The 26,524-nt window shown below is 32.0% G+C and overlaps 1 protein-coding gene across 1 annotated transcript; it reads left to right on the top strand.

The window, feature by feature from the left end:
• The first annotated feature begins 1,471 nt into the window (after window positions 1-1,471).
• Window positions 1,472-26,305, top strand: LOC143044880 (fatty acid synthase-like). Its single transcript, XM_076217102.1, has 28 exons — window positions 1,472-1,714; window positions 2,025-2,177; window positions 2,702-2,875; window positions 3,416-3,616; window positions 4,182-4,304; window positions 4,778-5,008; window positions 5,565-5,989; window positions 6,940-7,173; window positions 7,509-7,698; window positions 8,434-8,663; window positions 9,119-9,420; window positions 10,164-10,546; window positions 11,453-11,689; window positions 12,436-12,615; window positions 12,950-14,141; window positions 14,375-14,517; window positions 14,879-15,177; window positions 15,626-15,983; window positions 16,419-16,541; window positions 16,937-17,160; window positions 18,168-18,506; window positions 18,939-19,185; window positions 20,728-20,973; window positions 21,302-21,637; window positions 22,325-22,443; window positions 22,780-23,040; window positions 23,665-23,910; window positions 24,831-26,305. The coding sequence occupies exons 1-28, from the start codon at window positions 1,489-1,491 to the stop codon at window positions 24,927-24,929; spliced, it is 7,521 nt and encodes a 2,506-aa protein (XP_076073217.1). The 5' UTR covers window positions 1,472-1,488; the 3' UTR covers window positions 24,930-26,305.
• The last annotated feature ends 219 nt before the right edge of the window (window positions 26,306-26,524 follow it).

Genomic DNA, 26,524 nt, shown 5'->3' with positions numbered 1-26,524 from the left:
ATCATTGTATGAAATATTGTAAATGTCCATATAGATATTAGATGTAATTTACACAGTTATTAAAACGTTAAAAGCATGGTTTAACTTGTATTAGATATTCACGTGAATTTTGTTTACTTTCGTGAATGTCCTTTTAAATTTAATTGATAATCGAGTATTTCAAACAAACTCTGACGATCCCATGCGGTTTGTTAAAAATCAGTAATTTTATGCTTTGTTTATGTCGTGGCGCGTTTGTGGTAAACGTGATTTGATTGGACAATAACATATGGCGCTATCAAAGCACACGTGGATTGGTCGAGGTTTTACCCTGACCGTCGGATGACTTCTTGAAAATTGTTTGTCAATAAAACTTCTAATATTTATATGTTTGAATCATTATTTTACATGCAACTGAGAGGTAAGTAACACAAAATTGTAATATACCTCATTAAAAGAACTGACACTTTATAGAATATTGCACAAATAGGGGGATGCGTCATCCGCAGTCTATTCCGTGTTACATTAAATATATAGCTAACACTCAGGTAGGCCAAGGAAAACATTTTTTTTTAGTTTTTCAATTTCCTAAAAAGGTGTTAGTTTTCATTCTGTTCATTCTGTTCATCTAATTCCTCTTTTAAGGGGCTACACATTGTCTTATTCTGTATATGATGTTATGTTAATTTACCGTATTTGATTTTTTATTTTACCAAAGAAAATGGGGGGGGGGGGGGGGGGGGGGGGGATGTAATCATGGATGCATTTTCATAAATCCGTCTTAAATATCCATGTTATATTTTTTCCTCCTTACTTTGTCTATTTCCAAAAGATCCCACTTCTTTTTACCCTGTATCTATCTTTATATGCACAATCCCCCTCCCCCAAATATCCTGCATCCCAGGTGCGGATTCCAGATTTTGTCCTATTTCTGATATTTTTTAAAAATTAATTTGTTGTTTTTTTACTATGAATGTGCCACCCATTTATAAAAAATAAGATATCAGCATGAAAGTGTTATCATTGAAAATATAAATGAGTATAATTACCTTCGACTTTGTTACATTTTTTGTAAATTATAGAATATCTATTATTATTTATAAACTATTACTACTTTATATGATTATTATAGTCTAGAACAGCTGCAGAATTGTAATATTAAAATAACAGCAAATACTTTCATTGGCAGATCAAGTGGTGTATGAGATGTTAGCACCCCCAACCCCCTTCTTTTAATTTTATTTATTTTTCTTCATTGTATTATCATTTTTAATTGTGTGAAAGTTTTATTGTTTTATAGGGTTGGAACATACCCTTTTTACAATGAATGGATCTGACCCTGCAAATATTTTGACATATTGATCAGTATAACTTAAAAAAAAATTCTTAAGAGTCGCTGACTATTTTAGTTACAAAAAATAATGCATGATATCTGAAAGAGTTATTTTAAAAAAGTACTTGAATAATTTTTTTTTACTTTCTTTTCTCTAAGGAAACTGCTAAAAAGCAATGCCTGCCAGAGTTCCAGATGATGCCCCTCATATTGGGGAGGAAGAGAATACAAATTTTGCAACCTTCATCCCCGACATATCTCACCAGGAAACCACAACAGATGATGTTGTTATTAGTGGTATTTCTTGTCGACTTCCAGAATCAGACAATATTGAAGAATTTAGACAACATTTGATAAACAAAGATGATATGGTTACAGATGATGAAAGGAGATGGCCAAAAGGTATTTTAAAATTGTTAAGTGAAGATCTTAATTCTTAACAACAGAAGGCCACCAATGGGTCTTCAATGTAGCGAGTAACTCCTTCAGCTGGCCCCTAAACAAATATGTATACTAGTTCAGTGATAATGGACGTCATACTAAACTCCGAATTATACACAAGAAACTGAAATTTAAAATCATACAAGACTAACAAAGGCCAGAGGCTCCTGACTTGGGACAGGCGCCAATTTGTGGCAGGGTTGAACAAGATTTTTTGTAGTTCATTTGTACATGTAAGCAATGTAAATATTTATTTTTCACTATCTTTTAGGATTGTATGGTTTACCTCCAAGAAATGGAAAGTTGAAAGATATTACAAAATTTGATGCAGCCTTCTTTGGTGTCCATCCAAAACAGGCCAACAGTATGGACCCCCAGCTGAGGTTATTGCTTGAAGTTACTTATGAATCCATAATAGACGCAGGTAACTAATTGATGTTTGCCATTTACTTTTCTAGGACAAACTTAATTAACATTTTAATATACTGTAGATTCAGAAATTATTGCAAGGTTTTTGAAATATTTTATATGAATTAAACAGGATTTTTCTCAAAATCATAAATATTAAAATGGCATTTAAGTCTAAAATGACAAAATTGCAATAATAAATGCATGCATTAATTTCTGATTTTACAGTAGCTTTTTAATAGCTCACATTACAAAGAGTATTGACTTTTGCACACTCTTGAATTACAAACAGACCTGGTGAAATTTTAAACTAGTTTCATAATTGTAAATAAGAGCTGATTGCAACAAAACAAAAGTATTGACCTTTTCATATTCCTATTCATTTTTCATAAAATAAAAAATAAATATGCTAAAATTTTGACATGTACTGAATTAATGATCTATAGTTGTGAATCTGTACCGAAAACTATATGGAAATGATATTTGTTTATCTGACCCATTTCTTACATTCTAAAGAAAGTTTTCTATTTTTTATTCCAGGAGTTAACCCAGATACCATTAGAGGGTCTAAAACGGGTGTTTTTATAGGTTGTAGTGCCTCAGAGGTGCATGATGCTTGGTCATGTGACCCGGAGAAAACCGTTGGTTACAGTATGACAGGATGTACCAGATCAATGTTTGCCAATAGGTTGTCTTTCTTTTTTGACTTCAAAGGTTCGTTGAATGTACATGTGTTACATGTGTAAGGGTATATTCATTCTGATGAAAAAAAAAACAAAAGATGCAAAAAAAAATCATATAATAAATTAGTACATGTACAAGAAAAGCACTTTTAAAACACTTAAACTATGATATATATCATGTATAAGATAGCAAAGCTGAAATTTTCTTTACCAGCTATTATGAAATCGTATGCCCTAAACTGTAAATCGACATTTACATTAAACTTTAAAATCATTCAGCCTGATATCAATGCAAAATATACTTAGTGCAGTTGTATATGCTGTGCCGAATGCAGGATAAATGCATTATGCCAGTTTAAAGTTGAATCTATGATTCTAATGCAGTCTAACTTAGATGAAGAAAAAAATCAATATTTTCATTTGCATATATTTATTAAAAAGTCTTTATTAGGACAAGTAAAAAAAATTTTATTTGAAGTGCTGCAGGTTTCTAAACCCTTGATAAACCTCTTTTGTACATATTGGGGAAGGATGCAATGTATTTAATTAATATTTTCATAATATATTTCAGGTCCCAGTTTTGCCATAGACACTGCCTGTTCCTCCAGTTTGTTAGCCATGGATCAAGCATTACACAGCATTAGACAAGGTCACTGTGATTCAGCTATAGTGGGTGGTTGTAATTTGTGTCTGAAACCAACTACATCACTACAGTTCCAGAAACTTGGAATGTTGTCATCAGAAGGAACTTGTAAATCTTTTGATGCTTCAGGTAGGATTTCAAGTATGAACAAGCATTGTAGAAAAATCTTTTAGTTCGGGTATATAATTAATGTCCTTCCTAACTTCAGCAAGAGATTTACAACACAGAATCTCTTGACCCATGGATATAAATGTTCAATTTTTTTTAAGACCTTGTTTTTGGTGAGGTATACAAGATAAAGAAATAGAAATTAGAAATTCTTTATTCAACCAATGATGGACCAATGAGGGATTTAAATTTCATACAACGATTACAATAATTTTTTTCTGACAATAAAATATTAAGATGAAGGTTATGGAACAATGGATAATCAGTGCATGAACATGAGTGAAAAAATGTTAGCAGGGGAGACAATCAATTAGTATTGCAAGATTATTTCCCTTTGAACTTTATCTATTATAGACTTTCAGTATATATTTCTGTGCAATACATTGTATATGTATGCGCTTTAGAAACAGGACAAACAGTGAATCTCGCAGAGCATTTCTATTGTTTAATAGCTTGTTTTGATAAATTTATATGAATTGGTGATGTTGTATTATAAAGTAATGGATTTTATTTTTATTATTTGTAGGAGATGGATATTGCAGAAGTGAAGGTGTTGTAGCTATTTATTTACAGAAACAAAATATTGCCAAGAGAATATATTCAACAATTGTTAATTCAAAGACAAACTCTGATGGCAGCAAAGAACAAGGTAATCTATCGATTATTAATAAGTATTTTTCATGTTTTTAGACAGAATTTTTAGAGTATTTATACTTAGCGAATGGTTATTTCATTCAGAAACCATGAAAACTGGTACCTACCATTATAAATGAATCCACAGTAGTTATTTTATCAATAGCCAATAGGCCGAGTTAAATATGTGAACTATTTTGAAAAATGATTTTAGCTTAAAGCACATTGACAATAGAAAAACACAAACTCTTGACTTGCATATATACCGTAAATTCAGAAATTATTGCGTGCAAATATTATTACGATTTTGTCTATTTAGACTGAAAAGCGATTTTAACTTTTGAGAAAATCCTGTTTAATTAATACAAAATATTTCAAAATTCGAGTTTAAATTATTGCATTTACAACTCTGTCGCATTTTTCCCAATAATAAAAACCTCACAATAATTTCTGAATTTATAGTATAAAACTTTATAATTTTATTTCCAGGAATCACCTTTCCTTCTGGTTACGTACAGAAACAGTTATTAAATGACGTTTACAGTGAAGCTTGTATTGATCCTGCCTTGGTAGAGTATGTAGAAGCTCATGGGACTGGTACCAAAGCTGGTGACCCTCAAGAGCTTAATGCTATCTGTGATGTGTTTTGTAAGGACAGGTCAACACCACTTCTGATTGGTTCTATCAAATCTAATATGGGCCATCCAGAGCCAGCTTCAGGTGTGTAAATATTTTTCTTGATAGAAAGTGGACCAACCCTTTTTGAGAATTTTGATGTAAATCATTGATAAAGTGCATAGAATGTAGAACACATTGAAATTTGACATAACTTAATATCAAGTGAAGAAAATACTTGTGCAATGTTTTGAAATTCACTCTTTTCAGGTAAAAAAAAGAATTTAAAACAAATGTTACAGAATAGTTTTTATGCCCCATTTATGGGCATTATGTTTTCTGGTCTGTGGGTCCGTCTGTTCGTTCGTCTGTCTGTCTGTCAAGCTTCAGGTTAAAGTTTTTGGTTGAGGTAGTTTTTGATGAAGTTGAAGTCCAATCCACTTGAAACTTAGTACACATGTTCTTTGTGATATGATCTTTCTAATTTGAATGCCAAATTAGAGATTTTACCTGAATTTTCACGGTCCACTGAACATAGAAAATGTTCCCACTTATGTCAAATTAAAAGGTTGCATTTTTCAAAGAAACTAATTATAGAAATACTATACATATGTTCTTGTATTCTAGACTTCAATTATTAATTGATATTAATGCATTATAGGTTTGGCAGCAGTAACAAAACTAATAATTGGTATGGAAGACAAACAAATGCCAGCAAATCTACACTACGAATCACCAAACACTGACATTCCAGGTCTAACTGATGGCAGATTAGAAGTCGTTACAGAAAGGACACCTTTAAATGGCGGTCTGGTGGCCGTAAATTCTTTTGGGTTTGGAGGTTCAAATGTTCATGCAGTATTAAAACCAAATGTTGACAGAGACACAAATGCCTGTGATCTATCGAAAAGACTTTTTCTGTATTCTTCAAGAACAAAACAGGGTTTAGAGAAAATTCTGTCATCAGCTGAGGAGCAAAGCAAAAATATTCATTTTCATTCACTTCTAAATGGATCAAGAAACTGCAATCATATGTACAGAGGTTTTAGCGTTCTTAATGCAGAAAACAAAATTCAGGAAATCCAGGTATGACTATAGTGTCATAAATCTTTTATGTCATGATTCTTGTATCAATAAAGTCTGCTAAGTTCACTCAGCTAGAACATTAATTTAACTTAATTTTATTGGATATATTTTCAGAAAAGCATGAAAGCAATTTAAACATTTTAAATGCCCTGCCTGTGAATTAGGAGGGGTATTATGTCTTCCACACTGTGCATTCATGCTCTTGTCTGTCAGTCTGTGAGTTTGTTCATCAATCTTGTATCAGCCAGATTTAAGTTGACCATGAAGTTGTGGTCACATCAATATAAAGCTTAGTACACATGTTCATTACAGTGTAGATTTAAAAAATATATGCAAAATTTCAGTTTCTACACAAATTCTTCAGTTCATTGAACATGAAAAATGATACATATTTGCAAAGAATGGTTTCAAACAATATTCTTGTTCAATTAAGGATGTTCGCTGCTCAGATTCAAAATAAATAACTTTTCATAAAACTAGTATATATTTATATGGAATTAATTGAGGAATCAAAAAAGCAGCAAAAATATAGGGGTCAATGTGCTTGTTTTCGAGATATTAGCCATTGGAATTTTGGTGGGAAAATGTTCTCTCTTGACTTTTCATAACTTTATCATTGACCAGTTAAAGTTCTCAAATACTATTATAAAATAAATAAGATTTTATAAGACTTTAACAAATAGCTCATAATTATACATGTAAAAGATTTATAAAAAGAAAAATGGGGGTTCATGGGCAAAATTTTTTAAGGCATTCAAATGGATAAAACCAGAGGATTCCGAAAATCTGACAAAAAAATCCAATACATGACAAGCAAACATCCTTAAGCGTTGTATTGACAATTTTTTTGTAGAAATTGAATGAAAATTATTGTTAAAGCTGTGTTAAGTTAAATTGATAAATTTGAATTGTACCTTCACATGACTTGACATGTTCTTCATTTATTGTAGTCAGTACCACAAGATGAAAAACGTCCAGTTTGGTTTGTCTTTGCTGGAATGGGAACACAATGGTGTGGTATGGGTAAAATGATGATGGTGGTACCTAAATTTAAGAAGTCTATATTGAAGTCTGATGGAGTGCTAAGAGTATATGGTGTAGAACTTTACAAATTATTGACGGAAGGGACTGAAGATGATTTTAATGATACAATCAATTCATTTGTTGGGATTGCTGCAATACAGGTATTTAAAATGATTTGAGATGAAGTAAAATTTTCTTTAATATTTTTGAATTCTTCTATAAGTGTAGATAAAAATGCATTGATTCCTGCTAAAAAAATAAAAGAAAAAAATCTTTGATTGGATTTTTACGTCAAAAAATCTTGAATTACTGCAAAAATTCTGAAAAAAATATTCTGTTTTGCAGCGTTAATTATAATTGTCCAGCTCTCTCTCTCTATGTCCACTTTTCAGATTCTTTTCAATCATTGTATTTATTGACAAATTTTTTTAGGTCCCAAATATTTGTTATTACTATTAATATAATAAGTTCTTTTCAAAATGTTTAAATTTTTCAGGTGGCACTGGTTGACGTTATTTTAGCCATGGGTATTAACCCAGATGGTATAGTTGGTCATTCAGTAGGAGAGTTAGGCTGTGCCTATGCTGATGGCTCTCTCACATCAGAAGAAGCTGTTCTTGCAGCTTACTGGAGAGGCAGATGTATCAAAGAGGCTAAATTGCCACCAGGTGGCATGGCAGCTGTTGGTATGTTTTAAATAGAATTTTAATCACTTTATATTATGACTATTTTTTCAATAGTTCATTTGCTGCATATTTGTAAAATCAAAGTACAATAAATTTTTTTTTTTTCTAACGACAGGAAATCCAGTAATGGAATGACATTTCACATTAAGACCTTTCTTATCAATTTTGTTGCACCTTTCTTATCAATTATGTTGCAATTAATTATGCCCCATCTACGATAGTAGAGGGGCATTATGTTTTCTGGTCTGTGCCTCCGTTTGTGCATCCGTTCGTCCCTTCGTCCGTTCGTCCGTTGAGGTTAAAGTTTTTGGTCAAGGTGGTTTTTGATGAAGTTGAAGTCACATCAACTTGAAACTTAACACACATGTTCCCTATGATATGATCTTTCTAATTTTAAAGTTTTTCTAAGTTTTGACCCCAATTTCACGGTCCACTGAACATGGAAAATTATAGTGCGAGTGGGGCATCCGTGTACTATGGACACATTCTTGTTTTTTCACTGTTTTTCTAACCTTGTTGGTAAATATACAAGAGACATAATAGTTTGACATATGAACAATGATTTATTATATATTCACAATGTGACATTATTTTGCATTTGAAAAGGACTGATTTTACAGCCTTCTATTTTATTATTATGCACAAATTTAAGAAGTCAGTATACATTTTTGATATTCATTTCAAATGTTTGATTTTATGAATGATGATGACACCAATATATTTTTTTCCGTTTAGGTTTGTCATGGGAAGAAGCAAGACTGCAATGTCCACCAGGTGTCGTACCTGCCTGTCATAATTCAGAAGATACAGTTACGGTATCTGGACCTGCAGCTGCAGTGTCAGAGTTTGTTAAAGAACTTAAGGGGAGACAAATCTTTGCCAAGGAAGTTAACAGTTCTGGTGTTGCCTTCCATTCTTATTACATGGCACAAACAGCACCAACACTTAAATCGGCTTTATTAAATGTAAGTCAGTGGGAAAAGGGAATATAAATATACAATTATGTGGGAGAAAGTTTATTCTCTAGATTATGATGCATCATTGATGTTTTTTGTAATGTCAAGTTTATGCTTTCTGATGCCATTTAAGAGTTTAAATTGTTTTTGTTGAAGTAAAAATACCAATATATAGAAATGTTTATGATGATGAAGCCTTTAAACAGAGATAAAAAGGACATTTTTGTTTGAGGAGTGATTTTTTTCTATGGCAAAATGTAATTATTGAAAATTTATATTTTTTTTCTTCTCAGTTAAAAGTTTTATTTCAAAATACTGCTGCAGTACTTGCTCTTTTCAGCATTGCTATATTAGCATCAAATTCTGTCCAGTTTATATTTCTTGTAGAAGATCGTTTTAATTATTGCTGTAACTTTCAGTTGAAACCAATTTTTATTGAGAAATATTAATTCTTTATCTTTCAGATAATTGTCCCTAAACCTAGAAGCAAGAAGTGGATAAGTTCCTCTATCCCAGAATCAAACTGGCACTCAGACCTAGCCAAATATTCATCTGCTGAGTATCATGTCAACAACTTAGTTAGCCCTGTACTGTTCCAGGAGGCCCTGAAACATGTACCTCACAATGCTGTTGTCATAGAGATAGCACCTCATTGTTTACTTCAGGCCATTTTGAAGAGATCTCTTGGACCAAAGTGTACTTTTGTTGGACTAATGAAAAGAGGTCATCAGGATAATGTGGAATTCTTCCTGACTAGTCTTGGAAAGTATGTCAATTTTGAAATTCTTTTATTGGATAACCAAAATGTTGAATATGACATTCACATACATGAGAATTTTATGGCAAATGAAATAAACAGAACAAAAGTTAGTTTTTTGTATTATGAAAGTTATTTTACAAAATGAAAGGCTTGTTTTAATGAAATTCCAAATGGACACCAAGACACTTGGTACTGATATGAGATTTCATGGCAGAATAAGTGATACACCAAAATATTTAAGGTGGTATCCAACACTTTCACTAAAATTAATTTGGCACATTTAAATTTCATAAAATTTTGTCAAAGTATTTACTTTGACCCTTTAACAAAAATGTAAAAATTTAAAAAATTTGGAACCAACCGTTTTGTCAGAAAAATTACACTGGTTATATAGCAGTTTGACAAACACCAATTTTGATCATTGAGAAGCTTAATATTCCCTTTACAACACAACATAATTAAAACGTTAAGCTGACTTTACAGAGTTATCTCCCTGTAGTGTTAGGTACCACCTTAAAGCCACAGTTGGAGTTTTACAGTTTGTTCAGATTGAAAGCTTCCCAGTACTTTAACAAATTGATTTATCCAAATGAAATAAACTAAGATGAACGTCAATAATAAACAAAAAAAACCAATTGTTTTCAATATGATTACAAATTGTATAAAAGTTCCTGGTATTATTTGTATGATAGAATTATATACGTACTGATCTTTTAAATATTTCACTGGAAAAAATTTTACTTTTTCAGATGCTTCCTCAATGGAGTGAACATGGACCCATTAAAGCTCTGTAATCCAGTTAAGTTTCCTGTACCTAAAGGAACCCCAATGATTTCTCCCTTGGTAGGTTGGGATCATGAAGTATCGTGGGATGTACCAGCAGCTGAAGATTTTCCAACAGGGACATCAGGATCATATGGTGGTGCCACCTATGAAATTGACATTTCATTGAATTCTCCTGACAATTATCTGATTGGTCATACTATTGAGGGGCGTGTCTTATTCCCTGCCACAGGATACTTAGTACTAGCCTGGAGATCACTTGCCAAGATGAAAGGTTATGTGTACAATGAGATGCCTGTCAAGTTTGAGAATGTCAATATATACAGAGCTACTATTTTGCCATCTGAAGGTGAGCTTATATGTGAAATCTATTTCCTGGGGATTATTTTTTGGGATCAACTTTCTCATATTCTGTTTTTTGTAATATGCTTACTTACAACTTACAACTCCCGTTAGCGCCATGTGTCGCATAGGGCGCGAATGGAAGCCTTCCATCTGAGTCTGTCTGCTGCTGCTTGTTGTGCTTCTCCCCATGTTCTCCATCCAAATTCTGTTCTTTCCTTATCTACCATTCGTCTCCAAGTTTCTTTTGGTCTTCCTACATTTCTCTTTCCTGGTGGTGTCCATGTCAAGGCGATTCTACAATCATTCCATGGGTCCATCCTCAGGATGTGACCTATCCAACTCCATCTCCTGATCTTAATGGTGTTGGTTATGCTGCACATGTTGGCTTTTTGTAGCAGTTCTGCGTTGGATATCATAGTTGGCCAAAATATCTTAAAGATTCTACGCAAGTTCCTGGTGTTGAAGGTGTTTAGTCTATCTCCATCTCTCTTGCTTATCTTCCAACATTCTGCCCCATATAGCAACACTGATATTACATTGCTTTTATAAATTTTCATTTTGGTGTTTCTACTGTATTGGTTTGATGTCCATATTTTTCTTAGCTTATAGTATGCTGCTCTTGCTTTTTTTGCTTTTTTAATTCTATTCCTTTTGTAATATGCATTATACATTTTTTTTAATTATATTTTCCACAACTGGTTGATTATTTTTATTATTGTGTTTGTGGTTCCACTGATCTAAGTTTTTCATCGGTCAAAATTCAATTAAGACATCAAATTTCTTGTTTTAAATCATGATGATTTATCAAACCGCTCTTGATGACATAAAAATGGAATTTACCAAATGCCAGATAAAGATGGTTGAAATTTGTTATTTTGTAAATAATTAATAAATGTTCTTATTTTACTAGGCAAAGTTAAGTTGAAAGTGAATATAATGGAATCATCCGGATCTTTTGAAATCACTGAGGGCGATACATTAGTATGTAGTGGAAGTATATCAGTGTTATCTGCCCCTGTTGAGACAGTGGACCGGAACCAAGAGGAAGAATTACCTCTGACATCATCTGATGTGTATAAAGAGTTGAGGCTCAGGGGATACGATTACGGACCAGACTTCAGAGGCATTCTACGAACAAATATTGAAGGTATAAGATATAAAAACAATTTTTTTATAAGCTTCTATGCAGACTTTGGCAAAACCACAGAATCAAATATTTACGAAAATACAATATATCTTTAATCCACGGAAATATATTAATCCACAGTCATCCACATATCTTTAATCCACGGAAATATATGAATCCACAGTCATGACAGTAGTTGATCTTGTATTATTGAGAGTCTAGATGGGGTTTACAGAATTGAGAATAATTCAAAATACAGAATAAAGGGCCCAAAAATAAAGAATAGAGATAAAAAAAAACACAATATAGAAAATAGAGAATAATGGGGTTCTGAAATATAAGGAATAGAGAAAAATGGTCTTAAGGTGGTACCCAACACTTGCACTAAAATTATTTTGGCTTGTTTAATTTTCATAAAATTTTGTCAAGAGTACTTACTTTGACCATTTAACAAAAATATAAAAAAATCAAAAAATTTCGAACCTACTGTTTTGTCAGAAAAATTACACTGGTTATATAGCAGTTTGACAAACACCAATTTTGATCATTGAGAAGCTTAATATTCCTTTTACAGCAGAACGTAATTAAAACGTTTAGCTGACTTTACAGAGTTATCTCCCTGTAGTGTTAGGTACCACCTTAATATTAAAAAAAAAAACAAATGAAGGACCCCCATCCTGACCTCATAATTGCTTAATATGAAGAGTTCAGGCCTATAAGAGTTATTTGATAGCTTTGTAAAATTATCTTAATGACTTTAATTAAAGGTGACACAGGTGAATTGTTATGGAATGGTAACTGGGTGTCGTACATAGACACCATGCTACAGATGTCAATATTGGGTGTGTCTGATGGTTGTCTTAGGCTACCTACCAGGATTACTGCCATGTCCGTGGACCCCACCATCCAGGAGAACCATGTATATCAAACAAATGATGGCCACAGTGGTATGTTCTTTTTGATTAGTTTCAGAATTTTTTTTGTTTACGATATTTAATAAATTGAAAACTTAAGTGAATTATTACAATAGATGAGAACTCTGCTGTCTTTTTGTCAGATATTTATAAGGATTTTGTGTGATTCTTCAGAACTTCTCTTATGTGTCCTACTTCCATCTTTCTCCATCTTTCTCTTATTGTCAATGTGTGTCCAAAATTTTGTTTATTTCTTAAAAGTAAGTTAAAGTATCCATACATTTTTTCCTGCAAAGATATTTTTACAAGATAAATATCTTGATGTGTCGGATAAGTTAATATTACTTAAAAACTACATATTTTTCAGTGACGTTTGTGAAAATTGACAAAGATCTCAACACTTGTTCTTCTGGTGGAGTTGAAATTCTTGGTCTCCATGCCACAGTGGCACCACGGCGGCATCAACAAGCTGAGCCAGTGCTGGAAGAATATTGTTTTGTGCCCTATACATGCAATAATCTAATAGACAATGATCTCCAAAAGTATATGAATAGCTGTTCTGCTTATGCTGTCAATAGGCTTATGGTGAGGTGCAATAACAAATTGAACCACTCAAAAATTGACCCTGTTAAAATCTTCTTGGAACAGCTAGAGAATGGAAATTTCATGTCTGAAAATGTCGCTGAATTTGAACAATTAGATGGCGATTTATATTTGAAATTAAGAAGCATTTTTGAGGAACTTGATGATAGCGGGATAGAGAATGGACATTTAGATTCTGAAGTAGATATGAGTTCCTTAATGTCTCATCCTGAAATACTCAAACCTTGTTTAGACATTGTCATTGAAAATAGTTTGTCTCACTCATTCAGTATTCTAGAAGTTGGTGCCAGCAGAAGATCTATGTATGATAACATCGTCCCATTGGTCAATTCTCAACCAATGATAAATGTAACTTATTCTGTAGCTGACAAAAAAGTCAATGAAATGGAGAATTCTGAGCATGAATTAAATTTTGTTGAATGGGATATTACGTCAAATCCTCCTTCAGACTTAAAAAAAGTTGACATTTTAGTTGCCAGGAATGTTCTCCATAAAGAAAGCAATATTGCAAAAACATTATCAAATCTGTCTTCTGCCATTACAGGAAATGGCTTCATTCTGATAGAAGAAGTAACAAATAATTTTCCTATAGCGTTTTCAGTAGACAATCTTTGGCAAGATGTACTTCAAATTGATGATGAACGTAGCTGCTACTGCTACTGTTCTGAACAGCAATGGTGCAAGATATTTGAAGATGCTGGATATGAAATAATTTTCAAGCGTTCTTGTCATTTGTCCACATTGTTCTTAATCCGTGTAAGTAGAAATGTCATCAGAGATGAGGTGAAAGAAGTACATGTTGAAGATTTGAATGGCTCCTGGTTTAATACTATGAAACAGGAAGTGATAAATGTACAAGAAAAAAATCTTTGGATGTTGGTGAACTCTGAACCTTTGAATGGAATTATGGGAATGTTTAATTGTCTGAAGCAAGAACCTGGTGGAGAAAAGTTGAGGTAATTAAAATTCTACAATTTGTAATTACCAATATTGCAACATTTTAACTTGTTGAGTATTTTGTGTTATTTGTTTAGCCATTAGCATTCAAACTTTTGTTTAAAAGCTAAAACCAGAAAGTTGATAAATAGCTGAAATATTCATCTTTAATTTTTTAAGCAATTTTCTTCAAGCTAAACTGTTTACTACTACTTACTACTACTGATGTGTTTCATGTTTATGTGAATTTTAGGTGTATTTTCAACTGTGATAAGACTAGGCTGGATGTCTCAGTAGAAAATGAAACCTTTAATCAACTGATACAAAAAGACCTGATGGTAAATGTTTATAAAAATGGACAATGGGGAACTTTCAGACATCTCCCGATGAAAAAAGGTAAGTGTTATAGTTAACCATGTTAACAACTGGATAATTCTATGTTTCAACAATATTTCTTAAGTTGACTTGGTTTTGAGGCTCTTTGAACATAAGAACAAGTTTTCAGATTTTCTATGAAAGAAGGACAACATACAAGTTTTAAAATTTTCTTTGGATAAAATTTTGTAGGAAGAGGGATAAGTTTACACTAAATATTATATATGTCGAATCTTATAAAAATTGAAATTTAACTAGAAGATGCTTCAGAGCTTTTCTCTGTGGAGGCTCCACAATTGTCCATGATTCTAGTATCATTTAATAAACTTCATTTAAAGTGTCCACTTAAATTTTTAAACCATTCTTTACTTATACTTTGTAGAAACATTACACAATAAAAAGCCATGTCAACATGCATACATCAATGTACAGACAAAGGGAGATCTATCTAGTCTGACGTGGATTGAATCCCCACTCAAGTTCTACAGAGGAGATGACAGCAAATATCTTTGTCATGTCCATTATGCGGCATTGAATTTCAGAGATGTGATGTTAGCTACAGGCAGACTACCAGCTGATGCTATCCCAGGAGACCTTGCAGCACAAGATTGCATTCTGGGTATGGAGGTATCAGGAGTTGATGAAACAGGGAAAAGAGTAATGGGACTTGTCCCAGCAAAGGTATTTTGCTTTAATAGAATTTTAAAATATGAACAAATATTTTTGTTAAAATATGGTTTGGTGTAAACTTGATAATAACTTTGTTGTTGAAGAAAAGTTTTGTAAGATTAATTATGGTCTACTCAAACATGACATTCATTAAATTTATAGATTTCTACAGAAAAAAAAGTGTTACTACTGAGCAACTTAAAAATGGAACATCTGTTTTCAGTAAATGATTATAAATCATTAGAATTTGTCAACTTTAGTACACTGTACATAGCAAGATTATCTCTTGTGTTCTAAATAAGGGAACAATCAACATATTTTTAACTAGTAAATGCAATTCAGCTTTTATGAAAGCTTACTGTTTGAGAACCATAGCTTTTTGATCAATGCCAATTATGTTTCTTAAAACTCTATTTTAGCAAGAATTGTTAAGCTATTGTCAATGTTAATTTTATTTTAGGGTCTTGCTACAACAATAGATGTCAGTAAGAAGTTTCTATGGTCTGTACCCGACACCTGGTCTTTAGACGATGCAGCCACGGTACCTGTAGTATACACAACAGCATATTATGCCTTGGTTGTAAGGGGCAGGATAAAACCTGGCAATCGAGTTCTTATCCATTCTGGAAGTGGAGGAGTTGGACAGGCTGCAATATCTATAGCATTGCACCATGGCTGTGAAGTATTTACTAGTGTTGGATCAGCAGAAAAGAAGGCATATCTACAACAACGATTCCCTCAGCTTTCTGATAAGCATTTCACTAATTCAAGGTCAACTGACTTTGCCTCACATATAATGAAAGTGACAAAGGGAAAAGGTATATATATTTTGGTTTCCCCCCATTTATTTTTAGATATTGAAATTTGAATTTTTATTGGATTATTCAAAAGAACTAAGACATTATTGAAGGATGTAATTTTGTCATATTTGATATTAGCTGAAATTTTTCACAACATTTATAAATTAGTCGATTAAGAATTGGAATACAAAAGCTTCACATTACTATATTTTACTGTGTTATTTCGTTTTACATCCATCGCTAATCAACCTCAGTTATATATTCTTACACATATTTACTAGCCATTTATGAAAATTCTTCAAATTTTAGTCAAAAAGTTTAAATCGGAGTTTCCCGAAATTTAGTATACAATATTGCATTTTTTTTCACATTGAACAACCCTTCAAATTACTGCTTATTGAAAAGATATATATTCTTACTTTTTTAAACAAATTCAAATTTCTGTTCTTGAAGGTGTTGATGTGATCCTAAATTCATTGTCAGAAGAAAAGCTGCAGGCAAGCATAAGAATTCTAGCTCAGCATGGAAGATTCTTAGAAATTGGAAAATTTGATTTATCCAACAATACTCCTTTAGGTATGTGTGTTGTAATTCCAGAAATGACTTTTTGATTTTATTTAAACACTGACACATGGATGAGTTTAAATAATCAAACTTACAGTTATCATAAATAATGGTCTGGATGGGCCAGAAAAGAGTATATAGAAAAATAGGCCAAACATAGAGAATAGAGAACAAGTGAGTGTTAAAACAAAGAATGAAGAAAAATGATTGTAAAAATTAAAGAATACAACCCCCATCCAGACCCTCATAAATAGAATTGCTATTTCTAAATAGATATACAAAACTCTAGAATATTTCACTACTTTTATATGTTTTTTTATGTAGGTATGCAAATGTGTTTGCTTATTAAATATTTTCAAAATTTTCAAACTGAAAAAAATTCATGCAATTTTGTATTTTTTTTGTAGGAATGGCTGTTTTCTTGAAGAATATCAGTTTCCACGGTATCTTGTTGGATGCTTTGTTTGAAGACGATAACCAGGATTGGTTAGAAGTATCTCAGTTATTGACGAAAGGGATACAGTCAGGAGCCGTCAGACCTCTTAAGTCAACCGTGTTCAGCAATACACAAGTAGAAGAAGCTTTCAGATTCATGGCTCAAGGAAAACATATAGGAAAAGTTCTTATAAAGGTAAGCAGATATTTATAGATTATCGTTGATCATCTCAACGAGATTGATTTTCTCGCTTGAGCCGGGACGGCTCAAGCGAGAAAGGCAATCGAGTTGAGATGACCAGTGATAATCTGTTTATCGCTATTTTACCTATGACGACGTTGTCAATTTCATGTCAATTTTGTTAGCAACGCCACCCGTCTGCTTAGTTTCTAGCAATATTTTTTCCATCTCAAGCAAGTAGCATGATATGAAAATTATCACAAAAAAAAAGATCAAACGAAAAATGCACAAAATAGTGATAAAAATTCATACATGTTCTTTGGTATCAATTTTTCATGGATTGAGGAAAATTGTTTTTCTATGAAACAAGATGTCATGGTTTTATCTATATTTCAACTATATCTACAAAAAAATTACAAATAACCCATGAATATTTATGAATCTACAGTATGTCTGTTAACTCTTGAAGGATTAAAAAAAAAATTAGTAAATTTAAAGCTTTGTTCTTCTTTCTTTCATTTTAACTACATTATGTGATTCTTTTATTTTATTTTATATGATATATTGAAATTGCCTACCCTAGAAATCATACTAACTCCATTTTCAAACAGTTAGGAGAGTTTTCTCATTGGCATGTGCACTCATATAACATCTTATTTAGATGAACCACATATCGTTTGTTTCTTTATTAATTTTCATATTTCTCCCCAATTACATACCGTATAAAGGGTTATTTTCGTGGGTGTAAATTTTCGCTAAATTTCACAGATAGAACAAAATCGCCAAAGTAAATTCCACCAATTTAAAAGTGTACATGTAAAGGTAGTGATGAGAGTTTTGAATCTGTGAAAATATTTCATATACTTTATTTAAGGTAAATTGCAAAATTTGGCACCAGCGAAAATTACCTGCTATAAGGTGCCTTATTTTCAGTGTGTACTCCCTTGGAGTACAAGCAAAAGCTATATTCCCCTCAACCCCTACATTGACCTTAATAATTATGATTCTTTAATATTTGACAGGTTCAAGATGAATCTACAAATACCACCTACCCAGTGATTCCTGCTCTACCTAGAAGTTACTGTGACCAGAATAAGTCCTACATTATAACTGGAGGACTTGGAGGATTTGGCCTAGAATTGAGCCAATGGTTGATTGATAGAGGGGCCAGGAATCTTGTCCTCACATCCAGATCAGGAGTCAAGACAGGATACCAGGCTAGGAAACTAGAAAAATGGAGACGTAAAGGAATCAATGTTATGATCTCGTCACGTGATATTGTCGATAAACTAGCTGCTACTAAACTAATTGAGGAATCCACTAAACTAGGGGCTGTGGGAGGAGTCTTCCATTTAGCCATGGTAAGTGGAAGTTTACTCGTGTTTACTTTTAATATAACTGTTCCTTGGAATGACCAACTTCCTCTTAAGTTACTTGAGGGGAAACTTGATGCATGAATATTTTTCCTGGATAGTAAAATCTGTCCTTTTTATATGTAATAGAAACAAAAATACTATTTTGAAGACAAATTAATTCATGAAGGAATCATTTTGCTATTTTAAAAGATATCTGCATTCATTGATAGTAAAATCAAAAGTCATATGCTTATATTCACTACTTTCTTTTCAAACTATAGTAAAACAGTTAAAATTATAATTATTATAACACCTGAAACATTATTTTACTTTTTTTCCATTATCACCCCTGTTTCAAATTAAATTTGATAACTGCAGGAATTAATAAACTATTCATTAAAAGTATACAGAAAATTTATTTGTTATTCAAATTTGCAGGTGTTGCAAGATGGATTCTTAGAAAATTTGACAAAAGATAACTTTGATGCAGTTTGCAAACCAAAAGTTTCTGGAACAATCAATTTAGATAAAGCTACTAGACAGCTATGTAACAACAGTTTGGATTGGTTTGTTGTTTTCTCATCTGTGAGCTGTGGGCGTGGTAATGCTGGCCAATCAAATTATGGATATGCAAATTCTGTTATGGAAAGGATTTGTGAAGATAGAAAAGAAAATGGATTTCCAGGTACAATAGAGTGTTATTTTTAACCCAAAGCAAGGATGCTAATATGGTATCTCAATTCCAAGAAGGGATGAAGCAACAGGCTCTAAACCTATTTTGGTGGCACTGAATACTGTTTACAATCCAATAGGATAGAAAAACAACAATAGAACTATTCTTTATGCATTACATTGTAGATTCAGAAAAGGAGGAAATATGTTCAGAATAATGAGCCTTTCCAATTTTCCGTATACGTCAAAACTGTTTAATCCATAATGGTTTACAGGTGATCGATGTAGTTTTCTTGGAGTCTCAATTCTTAAACTGTTACAGTTGCAGTAAATCTTATTTATTATATACTTAGTAGTAAATACAGATAAATTGTATGTATAATACAGTCAACAGCAATCCTGCTGTATCAACCATCAGTGATGATATGGATATCAGGAGGGGTTCTGATCCCGGATCCCGCTTACTGTTTTATCATATCAGATTCCTGTATCCTACTTATACTATGTGCGTAAGCAATTCTCATTTTTTAGTAATTTCCCATGTCCTGTTAGACTTTATTTCCGTTTTCATGGCACAATAATTTGACTTACAAAAAATCGGCAATCCTGCGTCACGCTTAAGGGCATACGATACAGTTACAGGGGAGGTAATGACGTTGCTAACGTAAAATGTTATTTTCGCGACGTCAAACTGTGACATATCGGGAAAAGATGCATTTTGCGACTGATTTTTTGCATTCAAACTGATTTAATTCGAAAACGAGTGCATGGACCCCCATTTTTTAAACCGACATTTTGTTTCATTTTGCAGGGAGATTATGTGGACCAAATTTTATAAAACTGTAAATAGTGCAATTTTTTGAATTTTGATAAATGTACAGCAAAAAATTACTGTTTTTTACTCAATTCATGACCATTTGATAAATATGAGTTATTTCTGAACAAAAAAAGCATACATTTTTAGAATACTTATAAAATACAGAAATTACAAATTATTTAACAAAAAACAATTTATGTTTATCTTTTAAAACAAAAAAGTTATGTCTTTCTTTCTAAAAGGAAAATACGGCCACAAATCCGAATTTTGAGCAAATATACAAAATTTCGACCTCATTTAACTCAAAAAGTAGCACATGAAGGTATATTTTTTATTACATATTTGATTTAATCAGGTAAAAAATAGCCTATATGCAAATTTTCATCAACTTGTAAATACAGAATCAAAACTGTATCGTATGCCCTTAAGACCCCAATGAGACCCACTATCAGTACAGTTGCAAAGGCTCTATCACACCTTTTATCTGTATGACGTCATGTTATCTATATCAGTCAATGTAGCAAAGGCTTTATCAAACCCATAATCTGCTAAATGTCAAGTTGCATGAAAACATCTTCTTGAGGTATATAATAAAGTGTATATGATATGGTTTTTTCAATATCACACACTGTATCAACCCTCAACCAATATTATCCCGCCAGCATACAGATACAGATGTGATTTTATAGATAAAGCCAAATGATATTCTGTATTTATCCAAATTTCAATATTTTCTAGGTTTAGCTATACAGTGGGGTGCCATTGGAGATGTTGGTGTAGTTTTGGAAACCATGGGAACTAATGATACAGTAATTGGTGGTACTTTACCTCAGAGGATGAACTCCTGTTTGAATGTCTTGGACCAGTTTTTGAACCAGTCAAAGCCAGTCGTATCTAGTTTTGTACCAGCAGAGAAACAACTGAAGAATGTGTCATCAAGCAATGCCCAAGGCAATCTTGTGGAAGCAGTGTGTCATATATTAGGTGATTACATTAGTTATATACCAAAAAAAACTCTTGCAGTCATATATTTTTCTAGTACAGTTAACCAAACTTAATAAGTACGGCAAAGGTAACAATATATATGTGAACAAAAATTATATTACAGTTACCCCAAAATAAAGAATATCAGCTTTTAGTAAAGAAAAAAACCAGTCGAAATGAGTACAAGAGCAATACAAAAGTACCAAGTACCAAAATACATTTAACCAAAGTAGAACTGACAAAACAGGAGTTGTTCCACTATAAATGATACAGAATTCCATGATTAAGCATAGAAGCTATAATCATGTATTTGTATGTACTGTTTTAGGTGTTAAAGATCCATCTTCAATAAAGGCAGACACTAGTCTAGGTGATTTAGGACTAGATTCACTGATGGGCATAGAAGTCAAACAGACTCTTGAAAGAGATTTTGATATTTCTTTGTCTATGAGAGAAATAAGACAGCTGACCATATCAAAATTAAAGGAATTGGCATCCCCTAGTGGTACCTCTGATAAAAGTAGCAAGGAACAGTCTCCTGATTCGCAGAGAAATTATATCCATAGATTTAACATGGATTCCTTGGTGCCAACAGAAAGTCTTGTCCTCATGAAGAAAGTGGAAGGCAGCAATAAAACAATATTTTTGGTCCATCCAATTGAAGGTAAAGATGATTTTATATCTGGTTATAAAAGCTTTTCATAGTATATCCTAATATGCCACTTTTTATGCCCCACCTACGATAGTAGAGGGGCATTATGTTTTCTGGTCTGTGCCTCCGTTCGTTCGTTCGTCCGTCTGTGCATCCGTTCGCTTCAGGTTAAAGTTTTTGGTCAAGGTAGTTTTTGAAGAAGTTGAAGTCCAATCAACTTGAAACTTAGTACACATGTTCCCCATGATATGATCTTTCTAATTTTAATGCCAAATTATAGTTTTGACCCCAATTTCATGGTCCACTGATAGTGCGAGTGGGGCATCCGTGTACTATGGACACATTCTTGTTTCATACAATTACAACTTATTTTAAAATGTCAAACTAGAATAACAGTGTAAAGTGTAGTTTTTGAGATTTTAACAGAATTGAATCAAAACGAGGTGTATTATAATAGTGACTTGGTATTATTACTCAATAATTTGTTCATGTACTGGCAAATGGTATAAAACCTAAAAACTTTTTTCTCAACTGTCAAAAATGTAGCTAGTGCTGCTTTCAAAGGTAACAGTTATTGCCCTCAAAAGGATAAAAGATTTATATTGCGACTATTAAAAGGAAATATACTTAATTTTAGAATTGAAATAGACGAAAAGTCATTATATACTCTTTTATAATATTATCATTTTCCTGTTTCAGGGGACATAACCAGTCTACAGGAAGTAGCTAGTCACATGACATGTACAGTATATGGTCTGCAATGTACAAAAGATGTCCCAGTAGAATCAGTGTCTGCTATGGCTTCTTATTATATTCAGGTAATATTACAGATGAAATCTACTTGTAAATTCTTGTACGCTTCAGGCATCATTGGTAAAATATCTTTTTCTTTTTTTTTTTTTATTTTGATTTGTCTAACTTTTTAATATTGCTGCATGTTTGAATATTGATGGTACAGTTGCCTCAAAAGTTGCAAAGAAGAGTGTCAGTAAGCAAAAACATTGGATTTGCACTAAGAATAGCAGAATAATATGTAAAAATAAAGGACACAAATGGCAAAATAACAATATTGTAGCAAGCAAACATTGAATTGCTGCAAGAGAATGAACACTAAACTGTCAGATTGTAACCTATAATTTTTTTTATCATTTTAGCAATTAAAAGTGGTACAACCCAAAGGCCCTTACTTCATTGGCGGATATTCTTTTGGTACAATGGTTGCCATGGAGATGACTCTTCAAATGGAATCTGAACACATAGTAGCACACCTTTATCTATTGGATGGGTCACACACTTTTGTATCTACACACACTGGTGCACACAGGAATGCCAAAACTATTGACAACCAGAATGCAGTTGAAACTGCAGCCTTGATGGCGTTCTTAGAGATGTTTTTACCAGGACAAAATACTGAGGTATATATAGCTCGACTTACCTCATGGGCACCTGTCTACTGTTGAAAAATACATGTTGACAGATATATTTTTTTCTTTCTTTTTTTTTTGGGGGGGTATTTTTATGTCATTTGGTTGCAGTTTGATTAATGTAAATTAATAACTTTTCTTTTGACTCGAGGGTTGACTAGAATATAGAGATATGGTATTTCCTGGACCTCCCACCCAGCAGTAAAACCCATTTTTAAGAGGCTCATCAATTTGGATATGGGGGATGCATTGATATTCAGTCATAATAGGGATGTTAAATCTGATGTGGTTGTGAGGATGCCATGCTCTGCATGTGAAAGAACCCTTGCATCAACTATTCCCCCTAACCTCATAATTCATTACCTTATTTTTAAGTGGCTGTTTTGAAATGAAATTTCATTTGTAAATGCATTTTATACATTTAAAGAATGTATTTTAACCTTTAAATGTCTATCAATTTGTTCGGTTGGCCTCCATAAGCTTTTCACATTTTTTTTAATGTGATTTATTTTGAGAATTTACAAAAATTCAAAAAGAAAAAAACCCCAAACCATGTACACTAAATGTCGTAGCCAGGTAACTACTTTTATCAGAAAATATTTTTTTAATTTTCAGGTCTTCCAAAAACTGCTAGCACAGCCAGACACTGACAACAGAATGCAGCTTGCATCTGAAATTCTGATGGCAACAAAGTTATTTAAGAGTCAAGATGATATAAAGATGGCTGCCAGGGGATTTTTGCAAAGGTTGATCATATCAGAGATGTATAGGCTAAATGGGTTGATTAAGTGTGAAGTGACATTATTAAAAGCTGGTACAAATTCTAATGATACTGCCACTGAAGATTATGGGGTTCAACAGGTACGTAATCTGTTAGATCTTCTACTAAAAACAGGGAAGACACAATAAGTTATCTTCAACAAAATTTATCCATTATGTTATTTTGAAAAATCTTAGGCCAAATAAAAATATATGTGTGGTTCCAGTTACATACTTTTAAAAAAGGGTCGGTAGGTCAGCCAATTTTTTTTTTTTTTTTCTAAATTTTATTTTGGATTGTCAAAATCCGGAAAAAAATCGTGTTTACCGAAATTGTTTCCGGTATTATACATGTCAATACCGGTATTTGGCCATTTTATAAATGTTTGGTTGCAAAATAAAGACAGTCATTTACCTTTTAGATAATTTTGTTGCATTTTGACAACAAATTGTTATGAATTCTTGCATTTTATCAATAACAGATACTTTTGATGGAAATTCAGATGACAGAAATCTACAAATTTTATTATTTTAATTCACAATCTTCAAAATTTGATCGTTTGAAAATTTATGTTCTAGGGTTGGGGGGTTTAAACTAGGGTCGGTCGGGTTACTGGATCCACACATATATTTTTATTTGGCTTTAGTACAGTCACATGTTAAGTTTAAACTTTAATTGACTTAATACAAGTCTATAAGTGGGAGGCAATTGGACAATATGACTTCATGAATGGGTTGGGTAATTTAAAAAAAAAACCAACCCTACCTTGTAATCAGATCTTTACTTTTTGTAGAGTCTGATACTTTTGTTGCAAAATCGAGACAGTGCGATCCTACATTCTGTCGTTGGCGTCATCGTGTGCAGTGTCCAAAAATATAAACTCTGTGGTTAAAGTTGGCAAAATGAAGTTTAATAAAAATGTCTGACACAAGTTAAAATATTTATTTAAACACAAAAACAGTCAGTTTTTTTTTTAGATACAAATGTATGTACATTAACATGAGCATTATTTTTATTGCAGGTATGTGAGAAGAAAATAGCCATTCATAAAGTTCAAGGAGATCATGAGACATTTGTCAGGGGAGATAATTCAAGAATAACAGCATCACACATCAAATGAGCCGTGTAACAACTATGGTGTTTGTCTTGAAATGAAAAAAATATTTTCCTGCAATTCTGATTATCAAAACTGAATTTTGACTTTAAATCATAAGGCATGGTTGCAGAATAAAATTTAAAGAATTATTTATTTTATAAATTTTTTATTAAAGAAGTATTTAATTCCAATGGATAGTGCAATAAAAATTATTTTAGAGATAATACATATTTATAATAATTATTGAAGAAATTGCAGATAACCCCTTTTCCAAAAATATTGAAATCCACTAATTTTATGTGTGCTGAAATAATTTCATACCAATATATTTCTGCAAAATGTCAGTTTTTGTTTTTGTTTTTTTATTAATTTATTAATTATAAGTGCGTTATTTATATCTTTATTTATTATTATTGGTGCATTTTGTATTACATTATTCATAATTGGTGTGTTATTTACACAACATTGAAATGTATTATCCAAATTATCATTCATTAAATTTTGCTGAGTTAGGAAAAAATGTAATGATTTTGAGAAAAAATAAGCAGCTTGATATAAGTATAAAATAAAGTTTTAAATTTTAAATAAGTTAAACCTGTTAATTCAGGATTTCAATGAAGCTAATAATTACCCAACTTTTGAAAAATTTATGTTTGCTCTTCTTCTGAGCAGGGATACAGTTTATACTTATATTTTGTTATACTAAGGTATAGTTATGATGAAATGGACCTATACAGTTATATAAGGGTAAAATATTACATATAAATTTTACATTCCTCATAAAGCATAATTCAGCATTAAATAGTAATATTTTGTTTTACTAAATTGTATCATATAATCATTTTGAGATTCAATTTTTGTAAAAACATTTGTGATATTGAACTGTCTCATTGATATAGAAAGCCCAACAATTTGTTTTGTTCATGTTGATAAAATAGCATTATTTTTTTATAGAACTGAAATAGACGATAATATAAGAAAAACACTTACAAAATCATTATCCATTACTTTGACATACTTAATTGTGTGAAATTGTCCTTAATAGTAGGTTCACCCAACTGTTTTCAATAACAAAGAATATATTGAACTATAAAATTGATGTGTTTCTGTATGTATGCTTAATTTATTTTGTTTCTATTTATATTTGTGAAAGTATTGCATGTAATATTTGTTGTTTGTTTACAAGGTAATTATTTGAGCATTTAGAACAGATGACAAAAAAAGTGTTTACACATTTCTTAATTTACAATTCTGTTTACATGTAAAAAAATGTATGCAATAACAAAGCATATGTATTTATGGAGATATTAAATATTATTTTTGCCGAGGTAATTTTGGATTTTTTTTTTTACATATTTGTTAAATTTATTTTGATTTTGTTAAATAAAAACTTAACTAAATTTGCTTGTTGAGTCTTCATAACAATTGGTAAATACATGACAAGCCAATTAAAAATCATGTGGATATTATCCTAAATTAGAGGGGGAATATAGAGGGGACACTCCTAAATTCAGGAGAAAGACGTGGAAAAAAGACAAGTCCACAAAATGCATCATAGAAAACTAAAGACTGAGCATTACAAACTCCTTTAAAACTTGGGTTATTATAATGTGATCAGT

The sequence above is a fragment of the Mytilus galloprovincialis genome, chromosome 9 (assembly GCF_965363235.1).
Source record: "Mytilus galloprovincialis chromosome 9, xbMytGall1.hap1.1, whole genome shotgun sequence".
Classification (NCBI taxonomy): domain Eukaryota; kingdom Metazoa; phylum Mollusca; class Bivalvia; order Mytilida; family Mytilidae; genus Mytilus; species Mytilus galloprovincialis.
The sequence above is the reverse complement of the archived record's forward strand: the minus strand, read 5'-3'. Positions and strand labels throughout refer to the sequence as shown.

Bases quoted from the DNA above. Each gene is read 5' to 3' on its own strand.
- LOC143044880 (XM_076217102.1), top strand. From the start codon at position 1,489: ATGCCTGCCAGAGTTCCAGATGATGCCCCTCATATTGGGGAGGAAGAG. The intron at 1,715-2,024 runs GTATTTTAAAAT...ACTATCTTTTAG, and splicing joins TGAAAGGAGATGGCCAAAAG to GATTGTATGGTTTACCTCCA. The intron at 14,142-14,374 runs GTAATTAAAATT...TGTGAATTTTAG, and splicing joins CCTGGTGGAGAAAAGTTGAG to GTGTATTTTCAACTGTGATA.